General features: G+C 42.6%; 1 protein-coding gene across 2 annotated transcripts in view; it reads right to left on the bottom strand.

The window, feature by feature from the left end:
- The window catches only part of EEA1 (early endosome antigen 1), a 124702-nt gene extending 118662 nt beyond the window's left edge, over positions 1-6040 (bottom strand). For both annotated transcript variants that reach the window (XM_046012277.1, XM_046012278.1), the window contains exon 1: positions 5794-6040. In XM_046012277.1, the coding sequence (XP_045868233.1) occupies positions 5794-5817 (24 nt within the window). In that variant the 5' untranslated portion in view covers positions 5818-6040. The remainder of the gene's footprint in view (positions 1-5793) is intronic.
- Positions 6041-22800: the final 16760 nt, after the last annotated feature.

Genomic DNA, 22800 nt, shown 5'->3' with positions numbered 1-22800 from the left:
CAGTGTAGAAAAAAAAAAAAGTAGGAGCGGATCTGTACTCTTCATAAATACAAAAACATGTTGTGATGAAAAGCGACTAGGGGCACCTGGGTGGCTCAGTCATTGGGCGTCCACCTTCGGCTCAGGTTATGATCTCAGGGTCCTGGGACTGAGCCCCGTATCAGGCTCCCTGCTCAGCAGGAAGCCTGCCTCTCGAGCTCCTACTCTCCTTGCTTGTGTTCCCTCTCCTGCTGTGACTATCTCTGTCAAATAAACAAATAAAATCTTTAAAAAAAAAAAAAAAAGGAAGGAAGGAAGGATGGATGGACAACTAAATAACAACTTTTAACAACTAAGTATAATACCTAATCCTAACTAGACCCTAAACTGGTGGAGGGGAAATGCTACAAAGGACATTATCAGATCAACTGACAAAACTAGAATTATAGATAGTAACTGAACGAATATAAATTTATCAAGTCGACCACTATACTGTGCTTATGTAAATGAATACCTATTCTTCACTAAAGTATTCAGATATAAAAGACAATAACTGATCTTCAAATGAATCAAGGGGGGGAAAATGACACATACGGAGAGCAAGAGAAAAGTGAGAACTATCCCTTGTATTATTTTATTTTTGCAACTTTTTACAAGTTTGAAACTAGTTCTAAATAAAAAGTTAAAAGTTATATATTAATTCAACTAGATCTGCACCATCCAATACAATAGCCATTAGCAACATGGGGCTGTAAAAGAGTTGAAATATGGTTAGTCCAAATTGAGACATGCTGCTCATGCAAAACATATACCAGATTTCAAAGACTTAATTTAAAAAAAGGAATTTAAGATATCTGATTAATAATTTTTATACTGATTACATGTTGAATATTTTTGATGTATTGGGTAAAAAAATACATATTTTAAAAATTACTTTCACCTCTTTTTACTTTAAATGTGGCTACTAGAAACTTTATTTGAGAGAGAGACAGAGAGCTTGTGAGCCATGGGGGGTTGGGGGGGGGGGATCACAAGCAGACTCCCTGCTGAGCACAGAGCCCAATGCAGGGCTGGATCCCAAGATCCTGAGATCATGACCTGAGCAGAAACCAAGAGTTGGCTGCTTGACAGACTGAGCCACCCAGGTGCCCCCTGTTTTACTGCTTTTAAAGATTTATTTATTTATTTATTTGAGAGAGACTTTAAATTATGTATATAACTCACATTTGCATTGAACAGGGATGAGCTAGACAATGAAGAATCTCCACAATGGGGTGCCACATTATCTTTGTAAATGTCCTTCTCAATTTCCTTCTGCTCTGAACATATCTCTTATCTCTAAAAGTCACTTTGTTTAAGCTACCTGACAGCAAGGACTGTATCTTATTCATTGCTATATCCCCAGTTTCTAGCATATACCAGGTGTTATAAATATGTTTATTAAAAGGCTATATGCAAAGGAAGGAGGGAGGGCAGGAAGAATGAACTTGTTCCCATCTTCACATCTTTGCTTATACTGTTAGTCCTTCCTAAAAAGAAACTTTCTAGGACCTCTCTTAAACACACACATTCTTCAAAACCCTGTCTCATGTTCATTTTCTCCAAGAAGACGCCCGGCTCACACAGGCTGGCTCTGATCTTTCCTCCTCTGTCCTACTACAGCCTTCATTTTCTATATCATTTTCTTTGGGACTTAATCATATCCTTTAGGAAGATGTTAGGTCTCATATTTTTCCCCATATCTTCCACAGTGATTAGCACAGTGCTAACCATATCAATTTCAATAGTGGGGGAAAGGGCAACAAGGTGCCAGAAAAAGGGGGAAAAAACTGTGCTGGGAAAATTTGGCTCTTGTCTCAGTTTTGACATCTACTGTGTTGCGTTAGATAAATCAGTTCATCTGTTTTTGCTTCCTCCTTTTTAAAATCAGGTAAGACCTGTTGACCACTAAAAAAAAAGCCTTTTATTTCTACAATTCCAGAATAATTAAACACATCTTTTTCTTTAGCAATGTAATAACATTGCTAAATTGTACCAGTGAAAGGAAATCTAAAACACAATAAATTTTTTAAGAAAGAAATAGCAATAAAGTTTATAAACTGACTAAAGTACTAAATACTGATCATCTATTATTCTGGTCATCAAGCACTTTATTTGTTCTTTCTTTTAAAGATTTTATTTTTAAGTAATCTCCACTTTCAGTGTGGGGCGGGAACCTAAACTCCCCCCTCCCCAGATCAAGAGTCATGTGCTCCAAGATGGGCCAACCAGGTGCCCCATGGTCATCAAACACTTTAAATTTATAGTTCTCTTCAAAGGACCATTAAGCAAAACAGTCAATACATACATATTGGAGCTATCTTAAATTTTTTTTTTTTCTAATTCAGAGCCTTTCAAGCCTCAGAAAGACAACTTTAGTAAGCTAACGGTAAAAAGAAAAGAAAAAAAAAAAAAGGAGGAAAAGGAGGAGAAGGACGAGGAGAAAAACCAGAAACAAATTTTCTGTAAAATACCATTGGGACCTTACTGGTGATGTTCAAACATTCTGAGTTACAAGTGATTGTAAGGACATTGTCCGTATCTTCTTTCAAAAATGCTTTTTAAAGAACACTATTCAGAAGAAAATAACAGTTAAAAGGAAAAGGTCATCTAAAAACATAATGTTAAAGGAATGCAATATAATTTCAAAGCACAGAGCCCATTTAAAACGAATAAATTAGCAACTTTCATCTTAATCTTGTATCTTATTACCTCTGCTAAGAAATAAGATTATCTTATACATTAACATAATGTAAAGATTCTAGTTATACTTGCTAGTAAATACCACCTGTGAACTTAATAAAATATAATTGTAGGTTCTAAACTAGTAATACAAATCACCAGATTTCTTTAAAGCTTTTATCAAAATGCCCACATGAATCACCAAATTTCTTTAAGGCTTTGATCAAAATGCCCCTATTAATCGCTGAGATTTAACACTGACCCATCTGCAAGCCAAAAGCTGAACTCCTCTGAAGGGACTCCAGGTCCTCTAAGGATCAAGTCTGTAGCTACCCTGCAGCTTCATCTCTGCACATCATTTCACTTCCTAAACTTAACTGTTCACATTCTTCCTACTATTACCTGCCCCTTTCATGACTTCATGCCTTGGCATTCACTGCTCTCTCTGCCTGACATCCTCCTCCTTCTTTGGAGCTGTGAATATGACCTCCTACCAGAAGCTTGTCCTGATGGTTCCAACACTCTCACACAGAGCAGCACTCTGGGCATTCTTCATTCTTCTATTACAGAGCACTGTAATTACTTTTAGATGTCCACTTCCCCTTACCTGGCTATGAGTTTTATTTTTTTTTATATTTTATTTATTTATTTAACAGAGAGAGAGATCACAAGTAGGCAGAGAGGAAGACAGAGTGGGGGTGGGGGGGAGCAGGCTCCCTGCTGAGCAGAGAGCCCTATGTGGGGCTGGATCCCAGGACCCTGAGATCCTGACCTGAGCTGAAGGCAGAGGCTTAACCCACTGAGCCACTGGCTATGAGTTTTAAAGGGAGGACCCACACCTTATTAACTGCTTCCCAGTCCCTTGCAGACATTTGGTGTTTACTGACACTCCCTACAAATACAAAAGGGAAAAAAGTTAAGTAACTGTGAGAAACAACTCAAATTTTCCTATAAAAGAGTATACACATTTAACATAGTGGTTCTCAATCAGGGGCAATTTTGTCTTTAGGAAACATACGGTAAAGCATGAAGGTAATTTTGGTTGTCACAAAAGAGGAAAAGGATGGGGGAAGGGAGAGCTACTGGCATGAAGTGAGTAGAAGCCAGAGGGATGGTGCTGAACATCTTAGAATGCAAAAGGACAGCCCCCCCCCCCCCCCGCAACAAAGAATTATCCAGTCACACATCAATAGTGCCTTGGTTAAGAAAGTCAGTTGTCAAGTAACTTATTCATCTGTGATGATCCCATATCACATCTCAGCAATAATCACAATTCCAATTCTGCAGTTTCAATTGAAACTTCTGTAACTGTTGTGTATGCACCAACACACAGTCTTTATATAAAAGCGGTCCTTATACAATGGTAATGCTTAACAACATTAAACCAAGAGTACTGGAAAGCAACCCGTATTTCTGAAAATTAATCTATAACTACCAGAAAGTATTGGTTTTTTTCAAAGTTTTGTTTTTTGTTTTGTTGTTGTTGTTGTTAGTAATCTCTACACCCAACATGAGGATCAAAATCATGACCCCAAGATCAAGAGTCGCATGTTCCCCCAACTGAGCCAGCCAGGCACCCCTACCAGAAGCTACTCCTAAGTCAGTAAACACTTTATTTTATTTATAAACTTCAAAGCAAACCATAGGCAAACTAATTTTCAGATGTGGAACTATGACAGAAACAGTCTGAGGCATGAGGTAATCAGTTCCTCCAGGTCCGAAGGAAGAAAAATCTCCAAGTACGAGTAAATCATGCACAGATGTCTTTACAGTTGAACACAAGAACTGACGGCAAGAGTAAAGGGCATGCCCTTGCTATTGCCAAAATCATCGGCTTATCAAGATTTAAAAAAAAACTCTGACAAAACCACTGCAAAAAAAATCATCAGATGTCAATACAGGGTGGTGGATACACAAGTTAACTATTTCTCCCCGGATACATGACCAAGTTTCACATGATTTGAACATTTCACAAAGCTATGCAGGAGCCAAGAACACTCCCTCACTTTCCATATAGTGGATGACTCAACTGTCTTTGGCACATTCCTTGGCTTAATACTACAAATTCACTCATTTCTTTTGTCCTTTGAACTAGTTATGCTACTCCCTCAGTAACCAACTGAGTTTGGCCCCAACTTTCCAATCATTTACATTTTGTTGCACCCTATCAGTTAAAAGGGGGGGGGGGCTCTCAAAAACAAAACCCTGAGTACAGCAACTCCTGTAGCAAATGATACTCTATCATCCTACGAATTGATTTCTAAACAATACACATACAGCTTTCCAACGCTCTTGTCTTTATATCTTAAAGGTTTTGCCTGCTTTCCCACACTGGCAGAAAGTGAAGGAGTAAGTGTCTATCACTGGATAAAGCTTACTGCGAATTTATTCTTGGAGAGCTCAAAAAAGGTACTGGGCTGAGAGGGCGAAACGCATTTTTAATTGAGGGAAAGAAAAGTTTCCAACAGTGAGTAATATCTTCCTTCTCAGCTGATTTTGCCAGTAAGTGTCGGTACCACGACTGGGCCCGAGCTAGGCCAGGTTTCATCACATTCCCCAGCAAAACCGCAGCCGAATGTGGCAGGTGCGTGCAAAGTTGGGGGGCGCGGTGGGCGGGGAGGGTGGAGAGGCTGAGCAAGCCTCCCGCAATCTCCCACGGGGCGCTCTCCACCCTGCTGGAGGACTAACTCTGCATTTGCACTGCCATTCCCGGAGCCAGAAGGAACACGCCGGCACCACACCCTCCCGCCCCGCCGCCCGTGTCACTGACAGCCCCGCGCTCGGGAGCGCGGCGCCGGGCCTGGGTGCGCGGGGCCGCGGGGGACTCGGCGCCCGCCCGGGCTCGGGCCTGCCTGCCCCGCGGCCGCCGCCGCCGCCCCATCCGCCCTCCCTGCCCCCGCGGCCCGCCCCCGGGGCGGACGGCCGAGGCCTAACCACCTCCCGGGCTGCGGGGCCTACAGAAGGAAGAAGCCCGCGCTAAGGAGCGGCACCCGCGCCGCCGCCTCGGCTCCTCAGCTCGGCGGCGGCGCCCGCAGCCCCGGGCTCCGGCTCTCCCGCTCACGTGCTGCCGGAAAGACGGTTTCACTCTCTTACCCTCTGCAAAATCCTCCTAAACATGGTTTAAGCACCACCCGGGCCGCCGCGGTGACTCTCCGGACCCTGCGCGGGACCACTCACTACTCGGGGGTGCGCGAGCGGGAGAGACTGAGTCGGGAAGGGACGGGGGAGGAGGTCGGGGCTAGGCGGTGGCGGCAGCCGCTCCGGCAGCCCCGACTTCCCCACAGGCGGCAAGAGGGAGCGCGCGCCAGCGAGCGACGAGGTACCCTGCGAGCTGCGAGCGCCCGCCCGCCGGCCGGGCCGCCCCCGTAACTGACAGCTGGGCGGACCCGCCCGCCGCTGCCACGCCCTCCCGGCCTGTCCATCCGCGAGGGGCGGGGCCTCAAGGGGCCTGGCCCGGAACTGCGACCAATCGGAAGCGGCGGCGGCGTGGGCGGCTGCGTGACGGACAGGCGGCAGGACGCTGGCGCCGCCGCTCCTTCCGGCGGGCAAGAGGACGGCGCGGCGGCCGAGCGCACTCCCGCACTCCGTCAGAGGCCGTGCCCGCGCGCCGGCCGCGAGCCCGCTGGGGAGGTGGGTGGGGAGACCTGGGCCCGGCCAGGGGATGTCCCTGACCTCCGCGGGAGGAGGGTTTCGGGGTGGGTACCTGCGGCAGCAGCTCAGGCCGCTTTGTAAAATTTGTCGTTGTGACCCTGGTCTTGACCCTCCCCTCGACTGGATCCTCGTTTGTGCTGGGAGCGCTCAGACCCTGGGTGAAAGCAAAGGATAAAATCGCAGACACGACCTGTCTGTGTGACTTCCCTCCTCTTGTTCAACCTCTGGTTTGGTTTTTCTGCTCCCTTGCTTCTAATTTCAGCCAAAGAGAAAGTAAAGAATCAGAAGAAAGGGTAGGAAGAAACTGGAATTTGAGTTGGCAAGAGAAGTTTAAGGTTGTCCTTTTGGGGCCATAGCATCAATACTTAATCGACTAATGTCGCTAACATGTTACCTTCTCTTCCTAAAGCCCTTGTGTGGCCCATTCTCCTAAGGAATATTAAGTCCTCGTTTGGTAATAGTCATAAAGTGAATCAACATGAATGAGTCTGTTTCATAAAATAATAATAATAATAATGTCCCAGATAAACAGGACGTGGACTTCAAACTGACTTCCAGGCACCACGTCATTATTTAAACTCAAAAATCACAGCTCCGGGGGCGCCTGGGTGGCTCAGCGGGTTAACGCGTGGGACTCTGGATTTCCGGCTCACGTCCGTGATCTCTGGCTGGTGTGAGCAAGCCCGGCATGGGGCTCCAAGCTCAGCCAGGAATCTGTTTGGGATTCTCTTCCCCGTTCTCCCTCCGCCACTACTCCCGCAAGTGCACGTACTCTCTCTCTCTCTCTCTCTCTAAAGTAAATAAACCTTAAAAAAAAAAAAAAAATCACAGCTCTGGAGTCCTACCGTTCAGCTAGCATTCACAAGCTAAGAGGTTCAGGAGTTTTACCCTGGGAGGAAGAGAGAAGACTTTAATATTTATGTCTAAGTAAGGAAAGAGACAGAATAATGCAATTGACCTTACTGGGAGAGGGGAAACCTGAGATCTACCCAAGCAATAAATGGAGTGCCTTTTGGAAAGTACTTACAGATTCTTTGAAAAGATGCAGCTAATATTTTCAAATAAGTTAATGTAAAATGTTTCATAAAGTATTATATGGTGTAATACGTTTCTATTCCAGACATATTCTGTTTTTTATTGTGTTTTTTGTGTTGTGTCCATTGTGCAGCAAAACAGCTGTACCTACAACTAATACATTATTAATTACTATTGATAATAGCGCACTTAAATTTTTCCAGACAAACATAGCAAAGCACACACTTTCCATCTTACCAGACACAGGTACTTTATTTTCAGACAACATGGGAAATACTTTGCCCAACATAGGGTGATAAAACTGTGTGGCATAATAAATATCTACTTGGTCTCTGTACCAAGTTGCTGACAGAGTGCCTAAGACCCTGGTAATTCCCTGACTGAAAGGGTGCTAGGAAAATCTTTTGTTCTAATATTTAATCTTTGACCCTGATTCCTGATGCCAAAGCTTCTAAGACCCTTCCTTGGATTTGCCACAGGGATAAGAGTGTCTGTATGCTAATGAGGTGATTGGTGGTTGGGGATCCCTAGGTAATTTTAGGATTCAGGCTAATCTCCAGAAAGATCAAGGCATGATTAGCAGGTTGCAATTTTCAGGCCCACCATCCCCCCACCTCCAGGAGGGAAGAGGGGCCAAAACAGTTAATTACTAATGGTCATTGATTTAATCAAACCTGACTGTGTAATAGAACCTCCATAAAAATCCTAAACCATGAGATTTGGAGAGCTTCCAGGTTAGTGAACACATCAAAGTATGACATGCCAGAAGAGAACAGTGAAGATCTGCACCCCTTCCCCCAAATCTTGCCCTATGCATCCCTTCCATTTGGCTGCCCCTGACTTCCATCTTTTGTAACAAACCAGTCATGATCAATAAAGTGTTTCCCTAAGTTCTGCGAGTTGTGCAGAACTAAGTTCTGCAAATTATCATCCTGAGGAGGCTGTTGCAGAAAACCCCCAATTTATAGCTAATTGGTCCAAACCAAAGGTGACAGCCTGGAACTTGGCACTGATGTCTGACTTTGGGGGGCCATCCTGTGGGACTAAGCCCTGAACTTGGAGGGCCTGCACTAACTCCACCTAGTTAGTATCAGAATTGAATTTAATTGTAGGATACCCAGCTGGTGTCCAGAGAACTGGCAAATCACCTGGTGTACAATAAAGCCCCACGCAGTCGGTGTTAGAAGAGTTGTTAAGTAGGGGAAGCTGCCAGCTCAGTCGGTAAAGCATATGACTCTTCATCTTGGGGCTGTAAGTGGAGCCCCACATTGGATGTAGAGATTACTTAACAATTAAAATAAAAAGGGGGGGCACACCTGGGGTAGCTCCGTCAGTAAAGCATTTGCCTTTGGCTCAGTTCATGACCCCAGGGTCCTGGGACTGAGTCCCGTATCTGGCTCCCTGCTCCGCGGGGAACCTGCTTCTCCCTCTCCCTGTTCTGCCTGCCAGTGCCCCTGCTTGTGCTAGCTTGCTCTCTCTCTCCTCTCTTTTTCTGACAAATAAACAACTAAAAATCTTTTTAAAAAATCTTTTTTAATCCTAAAAAAAAGTGTGTTCTAAGTAGAGAAAGGAAACAGGTTTTCTTTTTTCCGACCTAAAGTGACGTTTGTTTCTCTTTTGTTTATTTTTCAAAATTTAATTTAGTTTAAAGCTGCTTATTAATGTCACATGCTAAGGCCTTCTACACAGGAATTCTCCTGTGGAATTTCTTGCCTAATATTAGAAGACACTCTCACCTGTTCAACTAGATGGGTTCTTCAAAAGTTTGTGTGCTCCCCTGCAGCTTATGATATGACTGGAACAATACCCTAGAGAACTTAATTGCTCAAAAGAAAATAAGCAATGGGTGAGATATTCATGTCTCTAATTTAGCAGCTCCCACACATAACTGTTCTGCTTACCCTGCCTGGCCACTAATCCCTGTCTATTGAGCTCTCTCCATTCACATGCCATTCATTCTTTGACTCCAAGACCTCCAGTCTTTTGGGTCCTCTCACCTTCATACTACCAACCATTTCCATCAAAACCTAACTTAAGGGGTGCCTGGGTGGCTCAGTGGGTTAAAGCTTCTGCCTTTGGCTCAGGTCGTGATCCCAGGGTCCTGGGATCGAGCCCTGCATCGGGCTCTCTGCTCGACGGGAAGCCTGCCTCCCCCTCTCTCTCTGCCTGCCTCTCTGATTTCTGTCTGTCAAGTAAATAAATAAAATCTTTAAAAAAAAAAAAACCTAACTTAAAGTCCATGATCCAACTTTATAGCCTCCTCCCCTTATGAATATGCTTAACTTCTTCCCCTCTCTCTTCTTTGTCTGTTGTTTTCATCTAGCAGAACCCGAACCCAGCTAGTCACACACTGTGTGCCCCACAGGAGCAGGAGAACAACGCTGGAGCAAACCTGCACACCCCCTCCCCTGCCCCGTCAACCCCCACCTCCCCACCATGACCCCCCCCCACCCCCCCACCCCTGTGTAAAGCTAGAGCAATCGCACTCACCCCATCTTAATAACCACAAGGCTGACAGAGGCACTCAACACTGACTGCAGGCATCCTGTTTCCCTTGCCTGGTCTGCTTTCTCTTCTCTGGTCTTTCTTTGTCCAAAATGGCTTTTACACCCGTGGTGGTTTCACTGTCTTGCCTTGCATTTTCTTCTTAGGCCACTCCAGTCAAGTAATCAAACCTCCTTCCCCTCGCCAAAAAGCCTCCTGACCTACTCCAGTGAGACTGCTCATGTTAATGTTAATGTTAATGTTAATGACGTACCTGTTTCCTAATTAACGACCAGCTTTATTGCTTTGACTTTGACTCTTGTTTACATTAAGAACAGTTGGCCATTCTCTCCTCAAATTATTTTCTTCTCTTGGCTTCCTTTGACAGTACACTTTCTGGCTTTTCTCCTCGATGAGCATTCCTTCTCAGACTCCTTTGACTTTTCTACTGCATAACTTCATGTTAGAGTGCCCCTGCTTTGTTCTAGGGTCCCTCTTGTTATCTGTCCCACACAGCCTGGAAGGCACCTCAACCAATCTCCTGGCTTTAAATTTCAACCGTCTGCCCAAGACCCCCAAGCCTATCTCTCCTGCACTAACCTTTTCCCAGATTTCCAGAACTGCACAACAAACCATCCACATATTTCTCCTTGCAGGTCTAATGAGCATCTCTAACTTAACATGGCCCAAACAAAGCTTTCCTTTTTTTATGTTTGAAACTGCTCCTCTGCCAATTTTCCTGTCTCAGTAGCTACTACTACTAGGAACATCATTGGATCAAACAAAAAATCTTGGCATTACCTTTGATTTCTCTCTTTATCTCATCACTTCCCTTTCTTCCAGCCAATCCACCAGAAAATCTTGATAGGTCTACCACCAAAGCAGAGCCTAAATCTGCCATTTCTTTCCATTATCCCCCCGGTCCATAGCACCTTCATCTTCATCTCCTGTCCAGACCAGCATAGGAGTTTCCTGGTTGCTCTCCCTGTTTTTACTTTGGCTTCTCTATAAGCCACAAACCACACAGAAGCAAAGAATGACTTTTAAAAATGCAAATCAAATAATGTCACTGTCCTCTTTAATTCAAGCTTCCCATCACAATCACAACAAAATTCAAATGCTTTATCCTGGCTCACGCACCTTGTTGAATTGTCCATGCCCACTTCTCTGCTTTCCATTTTTAACACTCTCCCCTTGCTTTACTCTACCTCAGCCTCACTGAACTTAGATTCCTCAATTGCACTAAGGTTGTTCCTGCCTTTGTGCCAACCAGTTCCTATTTAGGAAATGTTGTTCCCTTAAGGAGCCAAACCCATTTACAAAACCATAAGATACCTAGGAATAAACCTAACCAAAGAGGCAAAGGATCTGTACTCTGAAAACTATAGAACACTCCTGAAAGAAATTGAGAAAATTAAAAGAAATGGAAAAACTTTCCACATTTATGGGTTAGAAGAACAAATATTGTTAAAATGTCTATGCTACCTAGAGCAATCTGGATATTCGATGAGACCCCTATCAAAATACCATCAACTTTGGGGTCCCTGGGTGGCTCAGTGGGTTAAAGCCTCTGTCTTTGGTTCAGGTCATGATTCCAGGATCCTGGGATCTAGCTGGGCATTGGACTCTCTGCTCAGCAGGGAATCTGACTCCCCCTCTCTCTCTGCCTGCCTCTCTGCCTACTTGTGATCTTTGTCTGTCAAATAAATAAATAAAATCTTTAAAAAAAAAATACCATCCAGTCCCGTCATTATGCTGAGTGAAATAAGTCAAGCAGAAAGAGTCAAGTATCATATGGTTTCACTTATTTGTGGAGCATAACAAATGATATGGAGGACATTGGAAGATGGAGAGGAGAAGGAAGTTGAGGGAAATTGGAAGGGGAGGCGAACCATAAGAGACTATGGACTCTGAAAAACAACCTGAAGGTTTTGAAGGGGCGGGGGTGGGAGGTTGGGGGAACCAGGTGGTGGGTAATAGGGAGGGCACGTATTGCATGGAGCACTAAGTGTTGTGCAAAAACAATGAATACTGTTACGCTGAAAAAAATTAATTAATTAAAAAAAATACCATCAACTTTTTCCACAGAACTTGAACAAATAATCCTAAAATTTGGAGGATATGGAACTAGAATCCATGAGCTATAGAACCAGAAAGACTGACCCCAAATAGCCAGAGGAAAGCTGAAAAAGAAAGCCAAAGCTGGTGGCATCACAATTCTGGACTTCAAGCTCTATTACAAAGCTGTCATCATCAAGACAGTATGGTACTGGTACAAAAACAGACACATAGGTCAATGGAATAGACTAGAAAACCCAGAAATGGACCCTCAACTCTATGGTCAACTAATCTTCAACAAAGCAGTAAAGAATATCCAATGGAAAAAACACAGTGTCTTCAACAAATGGTGTTGGGAAAATTGGACAGCCGCATGCAGAAGAATGAAACTGGACCATTTCCTTATACCATACACAAAAATAGACTCAAAATGGATGAAAGACCTAAAGGTGAGACAGGAATCTATTAAAATCCTAGAGGAGAACACAGGCAGCAACCTCTTCGACCTCAGCCAAAGCAACTTCTTGCAAGACACATCTCCAGAGGCAAGGGAAACAAAGGCAAAAATGAACTATAGGGATTTCTTCAAGATAAAAAGCTTTTGCACAGCAAAGGAAACAGTCAACTAAACCAAAAGACAACTGACAGAATGAGAGAAGATATTTGCAAATGACGCATCAGATAAAGGGCTAATATACAAAATCTATAAAGAACTTATCCAACTCAAAACTCAAATAACGAATAATCCAATCAAGAAACGGGCAGAAGACATGAACAGACATTTCTGCAAAGAAGACATCCAGATGGCCAACAGACACATGAAAAGTGCTCAACATCACTCGCCATCAGGGAAATTCAAATCAAAACCACAGTGAGATACCACCTCACACCAGTCAGAATGGCTAAAATGAACAAATCAGGACACGACAGGTGTTGGTGATGATGCAGAGAAGGCGGACCCCTTACACTGTTGGTGGGAATGCAAGCTGATGCAGTCACTCTGGAAAACAGGTTGGAAGTTGCTCAAAAAGTTAAAAATAGAGCTACCCTATGACCCAGCAATTGCCACTACTGGGTTTTTACCCCAAAGATACAAATGTAGTTTTCTTTCTTTTTTTTTTTTAAGATTTTATTTATTTGACAGACAGAAAGAGATCACAAGTAGGCAGAGAGGCAGGCAGAGAGAGAGAGGGAAGCAGGCTCCCCGCTGAGCAGAGAGCCCGATGCGGGGCTCGATCCCAGGACCCTGAGATCATGACCCGAGCCGAAGGCAGAGGCTTTAACCCACTGAGCCACCCAGGTGCCCCACAAATGTAGTTTTCTGAAGGGGTACCTGCACCCCAATGTTGATAGCAGCAATGTCCACAGTAGCCAAACTATGGAAAGAGCCCTGATGTCCACTGACAGATGAATGGACAAAGATAATGTGGGATATATATATGATGATGCACACACACACACACACACACACACATACAATGGATACTACACAGCCATCAAAAAAAAAAAATGAAATCTTTACATTTGCAATGAAATGGATGGAATTGGAAGGTATTATGCTAAGTGAAATAAGCCAGTCAGAGAAAGCCAATTATCCTATAATCTCACTCATAAGTAGAATTTAAGGAATAAAGCAGAGGATCACAGGGGAAGAGAGAAAATAATGAAACAAGATGACACCAAAGAGGGAGACAAACCATAAGAGACTCTTAATCACAGGAAACAAACTGAGGATTGCTGGAGTGGAGAGGGGTTGGGTGGAAGGATGGGGAAGCTGAGTGACGGACATTGGAGAGGGTATGTGCTATAATGACTGATGAATCACAGACCTGTACCCGAGAAACAAATAATACATTAATTGAATTTAAATTTTTTTAAATCACCTGAAATAAAAGACAACTTATTAAAAAAAAAAAAAAAAAAAAGGAAATATTGTTCCCTGAGCCCTTGTGGTTAATTTCATGGCATTCATGTTGTACCTCAGAAGTCTCCTCAGGGCACACAGCTGGTTCAGTCAAAAGAGCATGTGACTCTTGATCTTGGGGTCTTGAGTTTGAGCCCCACATTGGGTGTAGGGATTACTAAAAAAATAAATAAATAAACTTTTAAAAAATCACATCCTCAGAGATATCTTCAAGGATCATCTCATCTAATGTGGTCTCCAGTCTATCACATCACCCATTCTAATTCTCTGCAGAGCAGAGAAAAATATCACTTCTGGGGCGCCTGGGTGGCTCAGTGGGTTAAGCCGCTGCCTTCGGCTCGGGTCATGATCTCAGGGTCCTGGGATCGAGCCCCGCATCGGGCTCTCTGCTCAGCGGGGAGCCTGCTTCCCTCTCTCTCTCTGCCTGCCTCTCTGCCTACTTGTGATCTCTCTCTGTCAATTTAAAAAAAAATATATATATATCACTTCTGACTTTTCTTATTTGGTCTATATCTCTCCAACAAGAATATAAGTTCCCTGACTACAAGAACCTTAATTCTTATTTGCTTCTGTATCCTCAATAATTAAAACAGTGCCCAATAAATATCTATTGAGGAAGGAAGGAAGGAAGGAGGAAAGGAAGGAAGAAAGGAAGGCCTGTGCTTTGAATGTTTGTGCCCTCCACCCCAAATTCATATGTTGCATCCTAAGCTCCAAAAGTGATAGTGGTGATAGTAGGTGGGGTCTTTGGAAAGTAATTAGATTGTGAAGGTAGGGCCCTCATGATTGAGATTAGTATTCTTATCAAAGAAACCATAGCGTTTTCTAGTCCCTTCCTCCATGTAAGGATAATAATATAAGTCTGCAGTCCAAAAGATGGTCCTCATCCAACCATGCTGGCACCCTGATCTCAGACTTCCAGTCTCCAGGATTGTAAGCAATAAATTTCTAACACCTGGTCTATGGAATTTTGTTATAGCAGCTCAAGCTGAGACAGAAGGCTATAGAACTATTCTTATAACAGTTGCCTTACTGGGTTCCTCAATCTAGTTATCTTCCTACTTGTGAAGATAGGGTCCAAATCCAAAAATCTTGAGAGTCTTTCAATAATCCTTTGATCCTACTTGGTGATCTTTTTTCTTTTCATTTAATATGCATGTTGTTTGACTGAAATTTGAAAATTTCCCACAACCTACACCTGACCTTCTGTAAATTAGAACATTTTTCTTCTTGTTAATTTCACATGTGACAACCAAATAATTCATTTGCAATTAGAAGCACATCCATGGAAAATCACAACATAATAAGCAAAGTGCAAATAATGGCTTTGTATATATGTAAGGCAAAAATAGTTTAGGAATTCTAGAGAATATACACAGTACTACTAACCAGCTATTTGGCATCAAGCAGATTTTTTTTCAAGTAGATTTTTTAATTTAACTGAATTGTTCACTTTTAACACACTATATTAGCAGCACTGAACCAACTAATTGAAGCCTAATATCAAGCAACTTGGTGTTTCTTTCATCCCTTGAGGGCAGTCTGAAGAGGGAGGTAAAGGCAAGGACTTGAAAAGAGTGGGGAGACACATGAACTCTCCAGACGTCCCTACTGGTTTTCTCCGTACTCTAGTTGACTTGATTAACCTCAAGAAGTTTCAGGTCTCTACTGACTTTCTTTGGAGGTATGGTTTAGGGAAGATCCCAAATAGTAGTTAATGGTTTAACATCTATTAAAAATACTTCCCTTATTAAAATTAACAAGTCAGGAAATGATAGATGTTGGTGAGGATGTAGAGAAAGGGGAACCCTCTTACATTGTTGCTAGGAATGTGAGCTGGTGCAGCCACTCTGGAAAACAGTTCTCAAAAAGTTGAAAATAGAGCTATGCTATGACCCAACAATTACACTACTGGGCATTTACCCCAAGATACAACTGTAGTGATCTGAAAGGGCACCAGCACCCCAATGTTTATAGCAGCAATGTCCACAGTAGCTGAACTATGGAAAGAGCCCTGATGTCTATCGACAGATGAATGGATAAAGAAGATGTGGTATATACATGTATTACATACACAATGGAATACTACTCAGCTATCAAAAAATGAAATCTTGACATTTGCAACAATGTGGATGGAACTGGAGGGTATTATGCTAAGTGAAATAGGTCAATCAGAGAATGACTATTACCCTATGATCTCACTCATATGTTGAATTTAAGAAACAAAACAGAGGAGCATAGGGGAAGGGAGGGAAAAATAGAACAAGATGAAACCAGAGAGGGCGACAAACCTTAAGAGACTCTTAATCACAGGAAACAAACTGAGGATTGCTAGAGGCCAGGAGGGGAGTTGGGGGGTTGGGGTAACTAGGTGACGGACATTAAGGAGGGCTCGTGATGTAATGAGCACTGTGTAGTACTGATGAATCACTGAAGTCTACCTCTAGAACTAATAATATGTTAATTAATTGAATTTAATTTTTTTAAAAATCCCAGCAAATAAATAATTAAATAAAGAAACAAATACCAGGGGAAAGAAAGAAAAAGAATACTGCCCTTAATATATATGTGATAATCCATGACCAAGCCTATTTCATTTAAACCACAAATTAGTGGAGTACAGCATAGACCACGCAGAGGTGGCACCACAAAACTTCCCACCTATGATCACAGGGTGGACCTCATGGGTGCTGAGATGGCTCATCCCATCCAAGGTGCATGGCTGGGATTTCTGACCTGGTAGACTTCTCATTTTGCATGGATTTTCCAAAACCACGCATGGGTCACAAGGCAAGCCATGGGGGTCTAGGATATAACTCATCTTTTTTATTTTGTGAATATTCTTTACATTGCCTATTAGAAAAGAAATCAGTGTGAAATCAGTGTGAAGCCAAATCTAAGTCAGCATTCTTATCATCCTTCAAACTGAGAAAGCAGCCTGCAGACCCCCTACCTGAACAGCCCACCAAATGCAATAAGGTACATGGAGGGTACCTGAGTGGCTCAGTTGTTAAGTGTCTGCCTTTGGCTCGGTCATGATCCCAGGATCCCGGGATCGAGTTCCACATTGGGCTCCCTGCTCAGTGGGGAGTCTGCTTCTTCCTCTCCCTCTGCCTCTCTCTCTCATGAATAAATAAAATATTTTTAAAAAGTAAGATGCATAGAATTCCATAAGAGATAGTGTCGCTGCACCGTAGAAATGGAACGAACATGTGAAGGTGTGTTCTCGCACACTTCCAAAGTGTGCTTGTGAGGTCTCGTGAAGTTATTTCACGAGGTTGGTATAGAGAGATGTCATCCAAGCGTTGGGCAGGGCTAGCATTTCCTTGGGTTTTCTCAGTCCAGTGTTTTTCTAAACGTGTCCCTCAAAATCCTAAGTCCTCAGAGGCTACTGCAGTGGGTGGGCAGAAGGAAGCAATTGGTCCTACATTATCCACCCTTGCATCAGCTAATGTGGCTCCACTTCTGTCTCTTTTACGTAATGGAATTCAGAGTAAGATTTGTTTCAAAAAAAAAAAAAAAAAAGGAAAGTATCAATCAGGAGCCCAAAAGGAAGAATGTAATTGAAGAAATTTTAAAGGAGGGAACTGCTGAAGTACGTATGGTCAGAAGTTAAGAAAACCGGTAAGCAATAGGAAAGCACCCCTAAGTTAGCAACAGCAGAAGTTACCCTAGATCTAGCCGAACTAGTGCCTAAAGGAGCAAGAGGAGGAAGCAACTGCCAGAATGCAAGGAGAACTGGGCAAGAGAGACAGGATAGGAGCTGTGACCTTCAGTAGAGGAATATTTAAAAGACACTTAGACATGAAAGGGAGAATACCAGGGCACTGTAAGTCTTGGCCTCTTTCTCCCTTCCACCTTCTGGATTTCCTGCAGGGGTTTCCCACTGGTCCAGCCCAACTCGGAGCCAAAAAGCAAAGGAGCCTGTGAATGGAGTGAGCAGATCAAGTTCAGCCTTTGGAAGCTGAGCAATTAAGATCTCATGCTAAGTAAGAGTCGAGCTACCTTCTCTCTGGAAGAAATGTTGGAAAATAAACTGGATTCTACATAGGTTCATATATACTAGATCTAAACTATTAAGAGCAAAGAGTCTGGCCTGGTTCTAGACATGTTATCCACGCTGTCTACAACTCTATCTAAATGTTATGTATGAGTTCACTGAAGTTCAAAAGTCGGGAACTTACCCATGCCTACAAAGCTCTGATTCTTTCCATCTACCACACTGAAGGTAATAATAGAAACAACAGTCAACATTTTAAATCTCTTTTCAATCAGAAAGTTCTGGAAATGGATGGTGGGAATAATGTGAAGGTACATTATGCCACGAAGGGTCCACTTAAAAATAATTAAAATAATTGGGGCACCTGGGTGGCTCAGTGGGTTAAAGCCTCTGTCTTTGGCTCCGGTCATGATCTCAGGGTCCTGGGATCGAGCCCTGCAAAGGGTTCTCTGCTCAGCAGGAAGCCTGCTTCCTCCTCTCTCTCTCTGCCTGCCTCTCTGCCTACTTGTGATCTGTCAAATAAACAAATAAAATCTTTAAAAAATAATTAAAATAAAATTTAAAAATAATAATTAAAATTTTATGTTAGGTACATTTCACCTCAATTTAAAAAGATGCGACAGTGGAAGAAAGTGGCGGGAATTGATGCTGCCATGCCGAGTCTGAGGACCCAATGGGGGTCCTGCCCAACCACCCACGAGGGTCCTTGCAGGATAGAAATCCAGCATGAGGCTCCTGACTGGCTTAGTTGTAGAGTATGAGACTCTTGATTTCAGGTCATGATTTCAAGTCCCACACTGGGCCTAGAGCACACTTAAAAATACATAAACAAATAAAAATTAAGGATGGAAATCAACCATGAACCATCAGGAAGTGAGAGCAGAGTTTATTGAGAATGTACACAGGGAGCAGAGACAGAGGGAACCTCTGGGAGACTTGGAAAGGAAAAAGAGAATGAGTCTCGTCTTTGCTGGAGGTATGGGTTTTTAACTGCGGATGATGGTCTGGTGTACATGTCCTTGCAGGCATCCAGGAACTGGTCAAACAAGTCCTTGTTCTGATGTCCTGCATAAGTTCCTAAGGCTCTGGAGCATCAAGGTGTCTGGAGTCGGTGGTCTCAGAAAACATACATGATGACCTCACCTGTTCAGTCCCCAGATATCATCAATTGTGCTGGAAGACTCCAAAGGAATCACTAACTCCTTGACCTTTATAGGGAGGACAAACATTAAAGCCTCTGTAAGGTAGGGGTACAGGTCCTAGCAAGAACAGATGCAGGAAAAGAAGTAAAGGGAAAAACAAGAGCTTTTTTATGGAGTCCCTTCAGTTTCATTGTCTCAGAAAGATTCAAGGAAGGGGTCATGAGCCAAGGAGTGCTGCCAGCCTCCAGAAGTTGGAAAAGGCAGGGAACATTCTCTTCTTGAGTCTCCAGAGGGAATCAGCCCTGAAGACACCTTGTCTTAAGTCTAGCGAAACTGATAGCAGCATCTCACCCTAGAACTGTAAACTAATAAATCTGCGCTGTTAAAAAAAAACCACAAAAACCTCTTTTTAAAGAACAATATGTGCATTGAATTTGGAATTTATTGATTGTGACACCATGTGTAGCCAATATCTGTAAATGAGTTTTGAAAGATGAATGGAAGGAAGGAAGGAAGGAAGGAAGGAAGGAAAGAAGGAAGAAAGGAAAGAGGGAAGGAAGGAAGAAAGGAAGGAAGGAATTTCAGACCACCTGTTGGTAGTAAACTTACTGAGTAAAGCCTCCAAAACATGTAATCTCTTTTTCCCTGACTGTGGTAATTAAAAAAATATGCCTGAAAAAAAAAAATCTGCAAATTCTTTGACACTCCTTCCACCAAAAGGTAGACTCTAATTCTTCCACAAAGCTGGGCAGGACTTAGTAACTTGCTCCAAATGAATAGTTGTTACATGACTTCGGAGGCTAGTTTAAAGTGTTTGCCAAATACAAGTGGAATGTTTGCTTGTTTGTTTTATGTGATTGTGAGCTCAATAAGTCTTCCAAGAAGCTGTCTTGTTTGAGAAATCATGTGATGAACTTGACCTTGAAGTTTCTAGACATGCACTAGAACTACTCAACTTTGGAAGGACACTGCTAGAAGGTACACAGAAGAGTGGCTGGTATTGTTATTACTTACCTCCCATATCTTTCTCAATGGGTCACCAGATATTCTATGGTTTCTATTACATATTATTTATTTGTTGATGATCTCCAAATCTGCAGTCTGGCTCTCTCTTCTAAATACAAAGCCAAGGGGCACCTGGGTGGCTCAGTTGGTTGAGCAAGAGACTCTTCGTTTCTGCTCAGGTGAGGATCTCAAAGAGTCATGAGATCAACCCCTAGGGACTCTGTCAGACAATCTCTCCTTGAGATTTTCTCCCTCTCTCCCTCTACTCCTCCTCTTGATCATGCTCTCTCATAAACAAACAAACAAACAAACAAACAAACCCAAATATTTAATAGCCTACTGGACAAGTCTACTTCAACTACGGAATCATCAAGCTCAATCTGAAATGTCTCAACTCAAGTGAGTCATCGTCTGCTTCTTCTGCTCACCCTTCACTCGATTCCCTGTGACCCCCAGGGTTCCACCTCACAGTGTTGGCACCAGCATGCCCAAATGAGAAACTGTCCTCTTCACCTATTCCTTTCTTACTTTTGTCCATATTCAATTAATCACCCACTCCCATAAATTCTTTCTCAATCATCCCATTTTTTGAGTCATTCCATTCTGATCTGAAATGCCAACTCACCTCTGCTTTTGGTCTTGCGTTTCTCTAGTTCATTCTCCACCCTGCAACAGGAGTGAGCTTTCTAAAGCACAAATCTGATCATCATTACTCCCTTGCTTAAAACTTCTCATGAGTTCCCCATCCTCTTGAGGATAAAAATTTAAATCCAGTCCTGTGGCTTACAAGGCCATCACATGCCCCTGCTCCAGCTACCCCTCTGTTCTTATCTCCAGACGTTGTTTCCTTTGTACTGTTACAAATCAGGCATGGTGAACTATGGCTCTTTTCTGGTTCATCAGTCTTTCCCTTATCTGAGCTATTACATATACTATTCCATACACCTGAAATGTTCCCTATATTCATCCTCCCTTTGTCCAATTCCAATTTGTGCCCAACTCTTACCCCCCACACACACCCCCCAACTAAGCTATACAAGCTATGTGCACCTCAGTTTTGTACTCAAACCTATTATGGGGGAGAGGAGACCTCAGCAGACTCAGAACACTCTAGGCTACAGGACAAGTTTGTCCCTAAGGTACATCATTGAACTACCTCCTCTTGTTCTGAATACAGGACCTGCCCCCACCCCACCACCAGTTTTTCAATTATAATTGGCTTCCCAGGCAGTTTTGTCTATAAAGAGGAAATGTACTGGTCCTGTTGATGCAAGCATAACAATCCACATGAATATTTTATTGCCCATTGTAAATTAATAAAATGACATTTCAGTCTTGGTGAGCTTGGATAATATGAGTTTGCCAAGAGAAAACTTTACTTTCAATGTGCTGACGAAAGTTCAAGTTTTGAGCCTGCAAAGTGAAGATTCAGAGCTTGTACCACAGTGAATTTACCAATGTAAATGAACTTCCTGATGTCTCTTGACAGCCAGTTGGCCTCCCTGGGCTGCATAATTAGAATGATGAGTTGCAGAGAATTTAGACCTACCACACCTCCATGTCCCCCTTACAATTTGATAGGAACTCGGTGCTAGAACATTCCAGAAGCCATATATTTCAGCATTACATTGCTAAACCCATAGACAGCTTTAGAATAGTCTGAAAACCTAAAGTAGAATATTATAGTCAGGATTCAAAGAAATGGTCCTTTATAATTTACTAATGTGAAAATGTCTTGCCATAGAAATGGTGGCATGAGTGAGGAATGAAAGATGATAATTTACTTATTATTATTAACAGTTAAATTATTATTGTGTAAAAAATATTTCAGGGGAGTGAGGTGCTCCCACACACACTTACTCTATATCTATCAGTATTTTAAAAAGAAAGAAAGAAAACAGAAAACAAAAAAACAAAAAAAACCAGGGTGCCTGAGTGGTTCAGTTGATTTAAGCTCCCGACTCTTGGTTTCAACTCAAGTCATGATTTCGGGGTTGTGAGATTGAGTCCTGTGTGGGGCTCCACACTCAGTGGGAACTCTGCTGGAGTTTCTCTGTCTATCTGTCAAATAAATAAATAATAAAAATCTTTGGGGAAAAAAACCTCTTTTCTTTATTAAGAGAGAAAAAAATCTCCCTGATAACTCAGATCAATCACCTTATTCATGTTATCATTTCTAAATAATATTGAAATATTTAATATCATCATCAGCAAGATTACATAAAAAACACATGGAACACTTGCTGCCTTCAGCTCAGGTCATGATCTCAGGGTCCTGGGATCGAGCCCCGCATCGGGCTCTCTGCTCCGCCGGGAGCCTGCTTCCTCCTCTCTCTCTGCCTGCCTCTCTGCCTACTTGTGATCTCTCTCTCTGTCAAATAAGTAAAAAAAAAAAAAAAAAAAAAAATGCTTTAAGGTAAATGCTTGTTACAGGTTAGTTGACTAAAGTATGGGATCCCAAAAGGTATTTCATTAGACAGATTTTAGTCAACATATAAAATGGACAAACAAATGAATTACTCTAGTGAGAAAATTAAAGAAGATCTTGGGGGAAAATAGTCTCTTTCTCTCCCTTTTGCCATGGAGGTGAGGAAAAACTTCCTCTACCTGATTCTCAGCTTAAGTACCTGGGGATCTGGAAACTAAAGTAAAAGAAGACAGGTTAGCAGGTGAAAAGGCAAACAATTTTTATTGGTGTTAGTATTTACATGTGCATAAGGACATCACAAAGAAGAAGAAAGAGGAGGAGAAAAAAGAGGTGGAAGAAAAGAGGAGGAAAAGAAGAGAAAGAAGAGAAAAAC

The sequence above is a fragment of the Meles meles genome, chromosome 7 (genome assembly GCF_922984935.1).
Source record: "Meles meles chromosome 7, mMelMel3.1 paternal haplotype, whole genome shotgun sequence".
NCBI classification, from domain to species: Eukaryota; Metazoa; Chordata; class Mammalia; order Carnivora; family Mustelidae; genus Meles; species Meles meles.
This window is presented reverse-complemented; position numbering and strand designations above follow the sequence as displayed.